General features: G+C 36.5%; 1 protein-coding gene across 3 annotated transcripts in view; it reads left to right on the top strand.

The window, feature by feature from the left end:
* Positions 1-16458, top strand: part of HEATR5B (HEAT repeat containing 5B) — a 129494-nt gene that overhangs the window by 10655 nt on the left and 102381 nt on the right. For 2 of the 3 annotated variants that reach the window (XM_047782280.1, XM_047782281.1), the window contains exons 6-10: positions 4308-4479; positions 6623-6780; positions 7463-7712; positions 10123-10278; positions 10767-11017. In XM_047782280.1, coding sequence (XP_047638236.1) covers positions 4308-4479; positions 6623-6780; positions 7463-7712; positions 10123-10278; positions 10767-11017 — 987 coding nt within the window. Of the gene's footprint in view, positions 1-4307; positions 4480-4506; positions 4529-6622; positions 6781-7462; positions 7713-10122; positions 10279-10766; positions 11018-16458 lie in introns of those variants that run through there. The other variant, XM_047782282.1, reaches the window with a different exon arrangement.

The raw sequence follows: 16458 nt of genomic DNA on the forward strand, positions 1-16458 counted from the left end.
TTCCTTTCACTTGGGTAAATACCTAGGAGTAAAATGGCTGGATCATAGTCTAGATTTATATTTAATTTTGGGTGAAATTGCCACTTTTCCAAAGTACTATGAGATTTTTCCTTCACATCCTCAGCAACATTTGGTATTGCTAGTCTTTTTAATTTTAGCCAACTTAATAGGTATATACAGGTCTCTCATTGTGGCTTTAATTTGCATTTCCAGACTAAATGATGATCAAATTTTTAGGTGCTTCTTATTTGCCATAATATCTTCTTTGAAAAATTTTTGTACATTGTTTTATTGAGTAAATTGTCTTCTTATTACTGAGTTTTGAGAGTACTTTGTAGGGACTTTTTTTTTTTTTTTTGCTTTTTTTAGGGCTGCATCCATGGCATGTGGAGGTTCCCAGGTTAGGGGTCAAATTGGAGCTACAGCTGCCAGCCAGTGCCATAGCCACAGCAAAATCATATCTGAACCGCAGCTGCGACCTACACCACAACTCATGGCAATGCGAGATCCTTAACCCACTGAGTGAGGCCAGGGATCTAACAACCAGGAATCACAACCTCATGGTTCCTTATTGGATTCGTTTCTACTGCACCATGACGGGAACTCCTTTTGTAGGTTCTTTATATAATTTCTTCATCAGATACGTGATTTACATCCTATATTTTCTCCCACTCTGTGGTCTGTCTTTTCATTCCCTAAATAGTACTTTTCTAAGAAGGTTTGAATTTTGTCAAAGTCCAATTTATATATTTTTCTTATATTAATTGTTCTTTTAACTTTTTTTTTTTTTGGTCTTTTTGCCATTTCTTGGGCCACTCCCACAGCATATGGAGGTTCCCAGGCTAGGGGTCAAATCGGAGCTGTAGCCACCGGCCTACACCAGAGCCACAGCAACTTGGGATCTGAGCCAAGTCTGCAGCCTACATCACAGCTCACAGCAACGCCAGATCCTTAACCCACTGAGCAAGGCCAGGAATCGAACCCACAACCTCATGGTTCCTAGTCAGATTGGTTAACCACTGAGCCATGATGGGAACTCCTTAACTGTGCTTTTAGCATTGTATCTAAGAAAACTTTTCCTAGCCCAAGCTTTCTCCTGTGTTTCCTTCCAAACTAGTTTTATAGTTTCACATTGGGATCTATTCTGAGTTAATTTTTGTGAGTCAAGTTTTTTTTTTTTTTTTTGGCACATGGATATTCACTTGTTCTAGCACCATGTTGAAAAGACTGTTTTTTTCTTCACTGAATTGCTTTTTCACCTTTGTTGAAAAATCAGTTGTCTGTCTATGTATGGGTCTATATTTGGAATCTCTGTTATGTTTCATTGATCTATTTGTCTAGCTTGATATCAGTAACACTTTCTTGATTATTGTACCTTAAAAGTGTTTTAAAATCAGGTAGTGTTATCCCTGAAATTTTTTTTCTTAAAATAGTTTTGGATATTCTAGGTCCTTTGGATTTCAATATGAATTTTAGCTTATCAATTTCTACAAAAATAACATGCTGGGGTTTTGACTGAGCTTGCAATGAATCTTTAGATCAATTTGGGGAGAGTTGACAGCTTAATGATATTAAGTCCAACTCATGAATATGGTATCGCTATCTCTCATTCATTTAGGTCTTCTTTGATTACTCTTAGCAACATTTGTGGTTTTCAGATATACAGATATTGCACTTATTTGTCAGATTTATGCTTAAGTATTTCATTCATTTTTATGCTGTTTTAAGTAGCATATTGATTTAAATATTTTTTTCAATTTTTTTCTTTCTTTTTATGGCCACACCTGTGGCATATGGAAGTTCCCAGGCCAGGGGTCAAATTGGAGCTACAGCTGCTGGCCTACATGCCATAGCCAACAGCAACAACAGATCCAAGCCACATCTGCAACCTATGCCACAGCTTGCTACAATGCCAGATCCTTAACCCACTGAGTGAGGCCAGGGATCAAACCCACATCTTCATGGACATTGTCAGGTTCTTAACCCACTGCACTACAATGGGAGTTCCTTTTTTCAGTTTCTAATTATTCATTACAAACACACAAAAACACAGTTTTGTTTTTTGGGTTTTTTTTTTTTTTTTTTGTCTTTATAGGGCCGTACCCACAGCATGTGGAGTTCCAGGCTATGGGTTGAATTAGAGTTGTAGTTGCTGGCCTAAGCCACAGCAACATCAGATCCAGGCCACATTTGTGACCTACACCACAGCTCACGGCAATGCCAGATCCTTAACCCACCGAGCAAGGGCAGGGATCGAACCTCTGTCCTCATGGATGATAGGTTCATTACCGCTGATCCACTATGCTGATTCTTGCATGTTGATTTTTGTATGTTGATGTTGTATCTACCAGCCTCCTAGAACTGACCTACTAGTTCTGTCAGCTTTTAAAATAGATTTTATCAGATAGTCTATGTGGACAGTTATCTATGAATAAAAACAGTTTTATTTCTTTACCAATCTGAATGCTTTTTATTTCCTTTTATTTCGTATCGCACTGGATAGCTGGATCCTTCAGTGCAATGTTGAATAGAAAACATGAATTCAGATTTCCTTATCATGTTCCAGTTCCTTAAGGAGAAAACATTCAGTCCTTCAGCCTTAAGTATGATGTTAACTGTCGGTTTTCCTTGATGACCTTTATCGGTTTGAGGAGAGTGCCCTTATATTCCTAACTTTCCAAAAAGAATTTTTTTAAAAATCAGAAATGGATGTTGAATTTTGTCAAATGCCTTTTCTTTTAAATTTGATCTCTTTTGTTGTTTCTCTTTTAAACTAATTAAACTTTTCTAATTAAACTTTTTGTTTTAGGGTAATTGTAGATTTAAATGCAATTGTAACAAATAATACAGAGAGATCTTTATAAACTTTTACCTAGTTCCCCCCAATGGTAATATCTTACAAAACTCTAGCACATTATAAGCAGTGTAATAAAATATTGACATTGACACAATCCACTGATCCTGTTGAGTTTTCCCCAGTTTTACTTATATTCTTTTAAATGTCTTTTCAGCATCTGTTGAGAGGAACCATATGACTTTTCTTTTTTCAGCATGCTAATGTAATGAATTCATTGATTAGTTTTAGAGTTTTAATCCATCTTTCATTCCTAGGATAAGCCCTATTTGGTCATAATATATTATCCATTTTATGAATTGTTGGATTAGAGTTGTTAAAAGTTTGTGTATAATTTTTGCATCGTATTCATGAGCAGTATTGGTATGTAATTTTCTTGTAGTGTCTTTGTCAGATTTCAATTATCAGTTTTCTGGAAGAGTTGTGTAGGGTTGGTATTATTTCTTATTTAAACATTTGAATTCATCAGTAAAACTTTCTGGTGTCCAGTTTTCTTTGGGGGAAGATTTTAAACTACAAATTCAATTTTTAAAATAGATTTTGGGCTATTTAGGTTATCTGTTTCTTCTTGAATGAGTTGTCTGTTTCATATAAATATGAAATATATTGTCCTTTTAATGCATTTTGAATTTGTAGGAATGGGACATCTCTCATTCCTAATTTTGGAAATTTGAGTCTTCTCTCTCTTTTTATTCCTTATCTCTCTGGCTATCAAATATGTTGATTTTCTTTATCTTTCTTTCTTTCTTTTTTTTTTTTAGGGCTGCACCCCACAGCATGCGGAAGTTCCTGGGCTAGGGGTCAAATCGGAGCTGCAGCTGTCAGCTTACACCACAGTCATAGCAATGCCAGATCCAAGCCGTGTCTATGACCCACACCACAGCTTACAGCAAAGCCAGATCCTTTAACCCACTGAGTAAGGCCAGTGATCGAACCTGTGTCCTCATGGATATTAGTTGGGTTTGTTACGGCTGAGCCACGATGGGAACTCCTGTATTGGTTTTCTTAAAGAAGCACTTTTGATTTCATTTCTGCTTTTCATTGTTCTGATTCATTTTTTTCCTCTCATGTGTATTATTTCCTTTTTTTTTTCCCTGCTTCTTTGTGTTGATTTTGCTCTGTGTCATCTAGTTTCTTAAGGTAGAAGGTGGGATTGTTGATTTGAGAGCTTTTTTCTATCTAATATAGGAGTTCAGGGCTATATGTTTCCTCCTAACTGCTGGAAACTCTTAAAGCAGTAAGCTGGGACAACTGTAGGGTTCAACTTGTGTTTTCCATTTTTAAGGATTATTATCCATCATTGTGTGATGTGCAGTGTTTTCAAAACTGTTGTTTCATGTATTTTGTCCAATTTTTTGGTTATTTTAGGAGAGAGAGTAAGTCTGGTTCTTGTTACTCCATCTCTGGAGGTGGAAATTTTAATTCTATTTATTTATTATTTTTTAAATTCTAGTGTCTCCTAGAACTACAGAATGAAGCTGTATTCATGTGGACTGCTGAACTGGAAAATATAGCCACTCTCTGCTTTAAGGCTTTGGAAAATTCAAACTATGGGGTACGGGTGGCAGTGTCTAAACTCTTAGGAACAGTCATGGCTACAGCCTTGATGCCAAAACAAGCAACAGGTATCATTGTTTGGCAACCCCTGATCTAGACTATAACAAGTATTTGAAGGTATATGGAATGTTTCCTTTTAAATGAGTTATTGCTTCTAGGCAGGTCACTTTAAAGGATTTAAATTGTTAGATACATTTGTCTAGTTTTTCATAAAATAGAAGCATCCAAATGTCATTTTCCTTGATGTAGTCAAGATATCTTTTATGATGATACTGTTCAAGATTACATGTAGCAAGTATGTTGGACATATAAGCAATTAAGATTTATGAAATGGGGAGTTCCTATTGTGGCTCAGTGGTAACAAACCCAGCTAGTATCCAGGAGGATGCAGGTTTGATCCCTGGCCTTGTTCACTGGGTTAAGGATCCAGCATTGCCATGAGCTGTGGTATAGGTCGCCCATGTGGCTTAGATCTTGTGTGGCTGTGGCATAGGCCAGCAGCTGCAGCTCTATTTCAACCTCTAGCCTGGGAACTTCCTTATGTCACAAGCGTGGCCCTAAAAAAGCAAAAAAAAAAAAAATTTATGAAATGATCTTGTATAATGTTCAAGGGACTGGAACCTGGTACTTTATATGCTCTCTTACTTTCAATCCCTGATGAATAGATCCTCATTTATAGCACAGTATTATTTTTCTTTTCTTTTTTTCTTTTTTGACCATTATTGTAAGCAGAATCAGAGGCAGCATTGATTTTTCCTGTAACTTGTCCCATGTCTCTAATTCCATAGAGATGCTTAAGTTCTGAGTAGATGCTGAGTGAACCCAGCTCTATATTGTAAAAAGAGAATCAGATCTTACAGATTCAGTTCCTAGCTCTTAGGTTTATTTGTTGTGAAACCCCTTGAGCTTTGGTGTCTTCATCTTTAATGATGTTTATTTTAACCTATGAAATAATGCTGCTGATGATGGGTAACATTTTTTAAGTGTTAACTATGTACCAGGCACCGAATTAAGCATATAACAGAATTGTCTTATTTAGTTCTCCTAAAAGCCCTATGAACCCTAAGTACTGCCATTATTCGCATTTTATTAATAAGGAGATTGAGACTTAGAGAGATGGTATCATTTGTGGTGTAATAAATGTTTTATTAAGAGAAATCAAAACCCAGGCATTTGAATTCCAAAGCCTACATTCTTTTTTTCCTTTTTTTTTTTTTGCCTTTTAGGGCTGCACCGTTGGGTTGTGGAAGTTCCCAGTCTGGGGGTTGAATTGGACCTGTTGCTGCCAGCCTACACCACAGCCACAGCAACACAAGATCCCGAGTCATATCTGCGACCTCTACCACAGCTCATGGTAACGCCGGGTCCTTAACCCACTGAGCAAAGTCAAGGATCAACCCTGAGTCCTCATGGATACTAGTTGGGTTCATTACCGCTGAGCCATGACAGGAACTCCCAAAGCCTACATTCTTAATTGTGAGCTTTATGCTTCTCCTGTGGGTTTTGTGAGGATTATGTTTGCTCCTGTATATGAAAGAACTTTATAAAATATGAAGCTCTTTACCGTTGCATTCAGTGACATTTCAATCCATTGGTAACTGTTGTATAGAAAGGGTGTTCTTGGAGTTCCCTGGTGGTCTGGTGGTTAAGGATCTGTTGTTGTCACTGCTGTGGTGCAGGTTTGATACCTGGCCCAGGAAATTATGCTTGCCACAGGTGCAGCCACCCCTCTCCCCGACAAAAAACAAAACAAAACAAAACAAAACAAAAAAAACTTATTTTTTTAAAAAAGGGAGGGAGGGAGAAAGAAAGGAAGGGAAGAAGGGTAGTTTTGACAGAGTTTCATTGTATCCACCTCAGTTGGGACTGAGGGCTGGGATTGATTAGCAGTACTTGCTGTGGATGTGCTTTGTCCTTGTTATGTTACATTTATCAAGTTAACATCATTGTTAGCCTATTCTGGTTTAGATTTATTGAACTACTTTTAATTTCTAGCTCCTGTTTTTATTTTTTGCTTCAAAATTGAGTTTATTTTTACAAATACATTGTAAATTTTAAGATTATAGGAAAAATAAATGACCCTATCTCCTTTATAGTAGTTTAAGTATCCTTAAATACAATTATTTAAATTTTAAAGCTGGATTTATTAAAAATATTATTTAACTAGTAAAAAGTATATTTGCTTATAAATTTACCTTTTTTTCCTGAAAGTAATGCGCCAGAATGTGAAGCGAGCAACATTTGATGAAGTCTTAGAACTCATGGCCACAGGATTTCTCCGTGGAGGGTCAGGTTTCTTAAAGAGTGGTGGAGAAATGTTAAAAGTTGGAGGGTCTGTTAATCGTGAAGTGAGAGTCGGAGTTACACAGGTTTGTAATATATATGTATAAAATAATTCTGTTCTATTACTTGTGCAATTTCATGGAAGACTTAATAAACACAGAACTTTTTAATATTGTCTAAAAGTTACTAATTTTTAAAATATCTTTCAAAACATTGCTGAGTGAATTACATTCAGATTCTAAATTACATGCTTATGTGGAAAGGTAGATACTTAATGATTTGTACGTAAGCCTATGTTTGCTATCTGCTATATCTGTCTATCTCTAACAAAATTATCTCAAATTTTATTTGGCAGAAAATCAGATGTAAGATAATTCAGTTATAACTGAAATTGTATTCAAATATCTTGAGGCATTTAGATTTTAATGTTTTCCAACAACCCTAAAATTTTGCTAAAATATTAGTGAGTACTAAGATGGTTTTTTATTCCTGTAACCTATCACCTTCATCACCAGGGTGAATTCAGCTTTCCTTCCCTCCCTTACCATTCTCTCTTTATGTCCTTCGTGAGACTGTTATCCTGAGAACTGTTTGTAGTGAGAGATACTTCAACCAGTAATTCCTATGCTAGAAGTACTAAAAAGGTCTTGATTTTAATCTCAAAGATAATTTATTTTCCATGCTGTCAGCAGTTATTTATGTAGTTGCTTTGTGATTTCAGTTCATTTATATAAACTTACCTGAAGTTGTATCTTAATCTATTTATAGGCGTATGTTGTTTTTGTAACAACATTGGGTGGTCAGTGGTTGGAGCGTAGCTTCGCTACATTCTTGTCCCATGTACTTGATCTGGTTTCCCATCCTCGAGCAACGCAAACACATGTAGAGGCTGTGTACTCCAGACGCTGTGTCTCCTTTATCCTGAGAGCTACTGTGGGCAGTTTGCTAGGTGAAAAAGCCCAGATTGCAGCTGCCAAAGAGATATGCCAAGCGATTGGAAAACAGATGAAAGCAGTGGGTAAGAATTGATATCATGATGTGTGTTGTTGATTACTTTAGTCATTTAGTTCTTTCTTGTTATTGTTGATAAAAACTGATAGACCTGATTAGTTCCTGTCTCTTTCTGGACTGTGTTTTAATAGTCGCTTTTCTTGTGTACTCTTATTTGATATTAAAACAGCATATAATTATAGGGAAATGGCATTTTTTAGTATTTGGGTAGTGTGTTTGTAATATTCGGTTTTCTGTTTTATTTGTAGTACCTTTACTGATTTTATTTTTGCAGCACCACACTGAGGAATATCTGAGGAATAATCTATTGTGGTTTTTCTTCTTGGACCCTATTCCCTCCCTTAATAGGCTTAGTATGAAGATTTAGAGGAACAGTTACAGGTAGTTTTTAGCCCATTATAGGATATACTGTGAAACTCCAGCAAATCGTAATTAAAAGAAATCCTTTTCTAGGAAGTGTCAATTTTACAAATTTTTTCTGTTTAACAAATAGTTATTGAGTATTTCGGGATTGCAAAGCAGTAATTCAGATTTTGAACAATTAGTAAGATAAAGTTCCTGCCTCTGTGGAGCTTATAATACAATTAGGGAGCTAATGCAAGGTAAAATATGAATTACTATAAGATAGTTTAGTTTTATCACTGTTGGGGATATACATTAACTTTAATGAAAAAAATTATATTGCCTATCAGAGGTCTTTAGAAATAAGAATTTAATGACTAGATAATATCCAATACCTTATATCTAGAGAATATATATTATTTTATAAAATTACTAAAAATAAATCCACAAATAGTTTAGTTACAGTTTTTGTTGTTTATAATAGCTTACTAGGCAAAACATATTTTTTATATAAATCTCTTCAAATACATTCAAATGACTGTAAAGGTCCACAGCTATTTTGAGGTAGACTTTAACACTTTCTGCTATAGGCAGAAAAGGACTATCTTCTTTTTTTGTCTTTTTTTTTTTTTTGACATTTCTTGGGCTGTTCCCACGGCATATGGAGGTTCCCAGGCTAGGGGTCGAATCGGAGCCACAGCCTCTGGCCTACACCAGAGGCACAGCAACTCGGGATCCAAGCCGCGTCTGCAACCTACACCACAGCTCAGGGCAACGCCAAATCCTTACCCCACTGAGCAAGGGCAGGGACCGAACCCGCAACCTCATGGTTCCTAGTCGGATTCATTAACCACTGCGCCACGACGGGAACTCCATAGGCAAACCATATTTTAAATGCATAGGACTAACTGAAATTTAGGAATTGTGAATTAAAGGGTGTTCAAATTAATGATATATTGTTCTTTAGTTATGTTAAAACAGTAATTAGTCCTAGGTTTACAACTTAAAAAATATTTGTGCATTAATTCATTGAAAAAATGTCTGAGCGCCAAAAACATTATGCCAAATGGCAGTATTAAAATAGTGAACCACACATACATAGCACCTGTTCAGGGAGCTTACAGTTTAGTAACCAAAAGAGAGAGTTCATGCATTTCCAAGTCCAGAAATAGCTAAGAAGAAAAGAGGCATTTACTTTTAGTCCATAATTTATTAATCTATTATATTCTAGTATTCTATATTTTATAGCCTGTTAATTTATAATAAATGTAAATAAAGTTTTACTATCATTTAGGGGTTATTACTGATTTTTAAAATGGTAAAAGCAGAATTAAACACAGTGCTGTATATCTGGAATGACAGGCCAGACTATATTCTTAATTAGTAATTTGACAAGGAACCTTTTGTTGTCTCATAATTAAATATCTTTTAATTCTGCTAGAAGCTAAAAGGTGGGGGAAGGGGCCAGCAAAGTTAATGGAAACTTTGAGGAACATCCCAGTAAGAAATTCTAAAGCCACATTCTTTATAGATCTATTTTCTGGTCAGTAATTTGACAGCAGTGCTGCCGATGCATTGCAGCTCTTGAAATAGCAGTGTTAACAATAATGTAATAATAGCTGCTGATGTTTACTGAGTGTGTATCGGCGGGAGCATTGTGTTAAATTCTTTATGAGAATTGACTTCTTTATTTTTGAGGCTTTGATTTGTATTTCCCTGATTATTAGAGATGTTAAGCATACAAACAGAGTTCTTAACAGTCAGGTGTTAGCTGGTATAATTTAAAAACATAAGCTGTGTAGATCAAAACACTTATATCATGGAGCTCCCACTGTGGTGCACCAGGATTGGTGGCATGGTGGGAGCAATAGGACACAAGTTGGATCCCTGGCCTGGCACAGTGGGTTAAGGATCTGGTGTTGCTGCGTACAGTAGCTTTGGCTTAGGTTGGGACTGTGGCTCGGATCTGATGCCTGGCCTGAGAGCTCCATATGCTGTGGGGCGGCCAAAACAAAACAAAAAAACAAACCACAATTTAATTCACCCACATTAAATACATGATTTTGTGTTTCCAGAAGCAGTGGTGAATGACACTAGTGGTGAAAACAAATCTGGAGCAGCAGACATTGCAGCAAGCCAGCATGTAATGGTCTGTGCCCTGCAGGAGCTCGGGAGCCTGGTGCAGAGCCTAAATGCCACTGCGTCCCCTCTTATTCAGGAAGCATCTATAGGTAGGAAAGTCATTTATATGCTGGAATATTTTTTCATTATTTTTTAAAAGTTATAGGTGTGATTAGTATTTAACTCCTGACTGGTTACTTGTCATAATTAGCAGTTTAGATAATTTGTTAAAAGTTGGGCTCCATTTAGGATTCACTGTGATAGTGCATCTTGAGTTAAATATTGAAAGAAAGTTTTAAAAGACATCAAAAACTGTTATGGTAGTTTTGTTTCTAATAATTGGCTAAGATTTATTAAATACTTTTACATCAATGTTTATATTTTATTGGATATAATTGTACTATGTTCTTTGTAGAAAATGTTCCTTTAAAATATTTGCTGTTTTATGAGTTGATATATGCATTTTTTGGCACAGTTCTGAAAGTGTGTAAAAACTCCCAACAATTATGATTTTAATTATTGTGTTACACGTAGTCTTTTAACTCATGAAATGGTGTGACTTCATTAAAGACTTATTTTTTGAATATTTCTTTTTTAGGCCTTTTGGAGACCGTGACTTCAGTGCTTCTTCACCCAAGCATGGCAGCTCGACTTGCTGCTGCGTGGTGTTTGCGCTGTGTGGCTGTGGCATTGCCTTTCCAGTTAACACCATTTCTAGACAAGTGTGCAGAACGGCTCAACAACTTGAAAACTTCACCAGAAGCTGTTAGTGGGTACAGTTTTGCAATGGCTGCTTTGTTAGGTGGAGTTCATCAGTGTCCTTTGGGCATTCCTCATGCCAAGGGAAAGGTATGGCAAATGTCCCAGCATCATTAAGTGCTATCACGTGGGCTTCAGTCTTTACTGGAACATTTTCTGTGTTTTATATTGAACTGGATGATCAAATGACAACAGTTTTACTCTGATAATAAATGAGATAGTATTTTGCTTATATGTAGTTGATAGACCCTAATTAGATTTTGATATTTAGTTCTGATTCAGGAATAATAGGTTTTGTCTGGGTATAGTATCATTTTATAATTTATTTTAGAGAGGAAAAAAAATCCCTTATACTAATTCTTCAGAAATCAGCTTTTCTTTAGGGTTTTAGAAATAAAAACCACATTGCTGTCTTTAAAATGTCAGGAGAATGTGCTATGGCCATAGTTAGCATTTTGATAAATGAAAGTCGAACGGTTTTCATGAATCAGTTATCTTTCTTTAACTTTCTTTCTACCACACCTTATACTACTATTATGGTTTCCTTTTTTAAAATATTAAGAATTTATTTAAATTGCAATTTTACATAGGCAGATTGGGGCTAGATTTTTTTTTTTTTTTCCCCACTGTACAGCAAGGGGGTCAGGTTATCCTTACATGTATACATTACAGTTACATTTTTCCCCCAGCCTTTCTTCTGTTGCAACATGAGTATCTAGACAAAGTTCTCAGTGCTATTCAGCAGGATCTCCTTATAAATCTATTCTAAGTTGTGTCTGATAAGCCCAAGCTCCCGATCCCTCCCACTCCCTCCCCCTCCCATCAGGCAGCCCCAAGTCTCTTCTCCAAGTCCATGATTTTCTTTTCTGAGGAGATGTTCATTTGTGCTGGATATTAGATTCCAGTTATAAGTGATATCATATGGTATTTGTCTTTGTCTTTCTGGCTCATTTCACTCAGGATGAGATTCTCTAGCTCCGTCCATGTTGCTGCAAATGGCATTATGTCATTCTTTTTTATGGCTGAGTAGTATTCCATTGTGTATATATACCACCTCTTCCGAATCCAATCCTCTGTCGATGGACATTTGGGTTGTTTCCATGTCCTGGCTATTGTGAATAGTGCTGCAATGAACATGCGGGTGCACGTGTCTCTTTGAAGTAGAGTTTTGTCCGGATAGATGCCCAAGAGTGGGATTGCGGGGTCATATGGAAGTTCTATGTATAGCTTTCTAAGGTATCTCCAAACTGTTCTCCATAGTGGCTGTACCAGTTTCCATTCCCACCAACAGTGTAGGAGGGTTCCCTTTTCTCCACAGCCCCTCCAGCACTTGTTATTTGTGGATTTATTAATGATGGCCATTCTGACTGGTGTGAGGTGATATCTCATGATAGTTTTGATTTGCATTTCTCTGATAACCAGCGATGTTGAGCATTTTTTCATGTGTTTGCTGGCCATCTGTATATCTTCCTTGGAGAAATGTCTATTCAGGTCTTTTGCCCATTTTTCCATTGATTGATTGGCTTTTTTGCTGTTGGGTTGTATAAGTTGTTTATATATTCTAGAGATTAAGCCCTTGTCGGTTGCATCATTTGAAACTATTTTCTCCCATTCTGTAAGTTGTCTTTTTGTTTTCTTTTTGGTTTCCTTTGCTGTGCAAAAGCTTTTCAGTTTGATGAGGTCCCATGGGTTTATTTTCGCTCTAATTTCTATTGCTTTGGGAGACTGACCTGAGAAAATATTCATGATGTTGATGTCAGAGCGTGTTTTGCCTCTGTTTTCTTCTAGGAGTTTGATGGTGTCCTGTGGTATATTTAAGTCTTTCAGCCATTTTGAGTGTATTTTTGTGCATGGTGTGAGGGTGTGTTCTAGTTTCCTTGCTTTGCATGCAGCTGTCCAGGTTTCCCAGCAATGCTTGCTGAATAGACTTTCTTTTTCCCATTGTATGTTCTTGCCTCCCTTGTCAAAGATGAATTGACCATAGGTGTCAGGGTTTATTTCTGGGTTCTCTATTCTGTTCCATTGGTCTGTCTGTCTGTTTTGATACCAGTACCACACTGTTTTGATGACTGTGGCTTTGTAGTATTTCTTGAAGTCTGGGAGAGTTCTGCCTCCTGCTTGGTTTTTGTTTCTCAGGATTGCTTTGGCGATTCTGGGTCTTTTGTGGTTCCATATAAAAGTTTGGATTGTTTGTTCTAGTTCTGTGAAAAATGTCCTGGGTAATTTGATAGAGATTGCATTGAACCTGTAGATTGCTTTGGGTAGTATGGCCATTTTTACAATATTGATTTTCCCAATCCAGGAACATGGAATATCTTTCCATTTCTTTCCATCTTCTTTGATTTCTTTGATTAAAGTTTTATAGTTCTCGGCATATAGGTCCTTTACCTCCTTGGTCAGGTGTATTCCGAGGTATTTGATTTTGTGAGGTGCAATTTTAAAAGCTATTATATTTTTGTATTCCTTTTCTAATATTTCATTGCTGGTATACAGAAATGCAACTGACTTCTGAATGTTAATCTTATATCCTGCTACTTTGCTGAATTTATGAATCAGTTCAAGGAGTTTTGGGGTTGAGTCCTTAGGGTTTTCTGTGTATAGTATCATGTCATCTGCATACAGTGACAGTTTGATCTCTTCTCTTCCTATATGGATGCCTTTGATTTCTTTTGTTTGTCTAATTGCTGTGGCTAGGACTTCCAAAACTATGTTGAAGAGCAGTGGTGAGAGTGGGCATCCCTGTCTTGTTCCAGATTTGAGGGAGAAGGCTTTCAGTTTTTCCCCATTGAGGATTATATTTGCTGTGGGTTTCTCATAAATGGCTTTGATTATATTCAGGAATGTTCCCTCTATACCCACTTTGGCGAGGGTCTTGATCATGAATGGATGTTGGACTTTGTCAAATGCTTTTTCTGCGTCTATTGAGATGATCATATGATTTTTAACTTTTTTTTGTTAATGTGGTTTATGATGCTGATTGATTTGCGTATGTTGAACCATCCTTGTGAACCTGGGATGAACCCATCCTGGTCATGGTGTATAATTTTTTTGGTATGTTGTTGGATTCGGTTGGCTAAGATTTTGTTGAGAATTTTTGCATCTATCTTCATCAATGATATTGGGCGATAGTTTTCTTTTTTGGTGGTATCTCTGTCTGGTTTTGGAATGAGGGTGATGGTGGCATCATAGAATGTCTTTGGGAGTATTCCTTCTTCTTCAACCTTTTGAAAGAGTTTAAGGAGGATGGGCGCCAATTCCTCTTTATATGTTTGGTAGAATTCACCTGTGAAGCCATCTGGTCCTGGACTTTTATTTGTAGGGAGTGATTTTATGACCTCTTCAATTTCATTTCTAGTGATCGGTCTGTTCAGTTGGTCTGTTTCTACTTGATTCAATTTTGGCAGGCTGTAAGATTCTAGAAAATTGTCCATTTCTTCCAGATTGTCAAACTTGTTGCCATATAGTTGTTCATAGTATTCTCTTATGGTTTTTTTGTATTTCTGCTGTATCCGTTGTGATTTCTCCTTCTTCATTTATACTTTTGGTTATTTGGGTTCTTTCTCTCCTCTTTTGAGTGAGTCTGGCCAGGGGTTTGTCAGTTTTGTTTACCTTTTCAAAGAACCAGCTCTTGGTTTTATTAATTTTCTCTATTGTTTTTTGAGTCTCTATTTTATTGATTTCTTCTTTGATCTTTATAATTTCCTTCCTTCTGCTGACTTTAGGCCTTTTTTGTTCTTCTTTTTCTAATTCATTTAGGTGGAGGGTTAAGTTGTCCATTTGGCATCTTTCTTCTTTTTTGAGAAAGGCCTGTATTGCAATAAATTTCCCTCTGAGCACTGCTTTCGCAGCCTCCCATAGATTTTGAGAGGTTGTGTCTTCATTATCATTTGTTTCAAGGTAGTTTTTAATTTCCTTCTTGATTTCCTCATTGACCCATTGGGTTTTTTAGTAGCATGTTGTTTACTCTCCATGCAGTAGGTTTTTTCTCTTTCCTTGTCCCATGGTTGATTTCTAATTTCATGGCATTGTGGTCAGAGAAGATACTTGAGATAATTTCTATGCTCCTAAATTTATTGAGATTCGCTTTGTGTCCCAATATGTGGTCGATTCTTGAGAATGTTCCATGAGCATTTGAGAAGAATGTGTACTCTGCTTTTTTTGGATGTAGTGTCCTAAGATATCAATGAAGTCTAACTTTTCTATTGTTTCCTTTAGGACCTCTGTTGCTTTATTGGTTTTCTGTCTAGAGGATCTGTCCATTGATGTGAGGGGGGTATTAAGGTCTCCTACTATGATTTTATTCTCATCAATATCTCCCTTTATGTCTGTTAATATTGGTTGTGTGTACCTGGGTGCTCCTGTATTTGGGGCATATATGTTGACGATAGTAACATCCTCTCCTTGGACGGATCCCTTAATCATTAAGTAGTGTCCTTCTTTGTCTTTCTTTATGTCTTTTGTTTTAAAGTCTATTTTGTCTGATATGAGCGTTGCGACTCCTGGTTTTCTGTCATGTCTATTGGCGTGAAATATTTTTCCCCACCCTTTCACTTTCAATCTATATGTATCTTTTGTCCTAAGGTGAGTTTCTTGTAGGCAGCATATTGAAGGTTTTTGCCTTTTTATCCACTCAGCCACTCTGTGTCTTTTGATTGGGGCGTTCAGTCCATTGACATTTAAGGTGATAATTGATAGATGATTATTTATTGCCATTTGAACCTCGTGTTCCAGTTGATTCTATGGTTCTCCATTCTTCCTTTCTTTTTTTTTTTTTTTGGTTGGTTGGATGGTCCCCTGTTATTATCTGCTTGAGTGTATTTTTTGTTTCATTTTTTGCAAATGCAATATTTGGTTTTGGCTTGTGGTTGCCCTGTTTTTTAAGTATGCTAACCCCTTCCCATAATTGTGTGTTTTAGCCTGATGGTCCTGTAATTTCAAACACTTCATTACTATATTAAAATTAAGAAGAGAAACGTACAAACAAACAAAAAGGGTTATTTACTTCCTAACATCCCTTGCCCACATTTTATGGTTTTGATGACTCTTTTTTATTTTTTTCTTTTTAATTTTATTTTGTTTGAAGCATGTTCATGATTAAATCTGTATGCTGGCTTATTTGAGTGACTGCTGTCTGATTGCGGTTTCCTCAGTCCTAGTTCTTCCTCTTCTTCTTCTTTTTTTTTTTCTTTTCTTTTTTCTTCCCTTTCCTTCCTTTCTTTTTGGTTTAGAGAAGCCCTTTCAATATTTCCTTTAACCTGGGTTTTGTGTTGCAGTATTCTTTAAGTTTTTGTTTGTTGGAAAAAATTTTTATTTCCCCTTCTATTTTAAATGATATTCTTGCTGGATAGAGTATTCTAGGTGGCATATTTTTTCCTTTTAGCACTTTAAATATCTCTTGCCATTCCCTCCTGGCCTGTAGTGTTTCTGTAGAGAAGTTCAGCTGATAATCTTATGGAGGTTCCCTTGTAGGTAACATTCTGTTTTTCTCTTGCTGCCTTTAGGATCCTCTCTTTATCACTAACTTTTGCCAT

This window comes from Phacochoerus africanus, chromosome 5 (genome assembly GCF_016906955.1).
Source record: "Phacochoerus africanus isolate WHEZ1 chromosome 5, ROS_Pafr_v1, whole genome shotgun sequence".
Taxonomy (NCBI): Eukaryota; Metazoa; Chordata; class Mammalia; order Artiodactyla; family Suidae; genus Phacochoerus; species Phacochoerus africanus.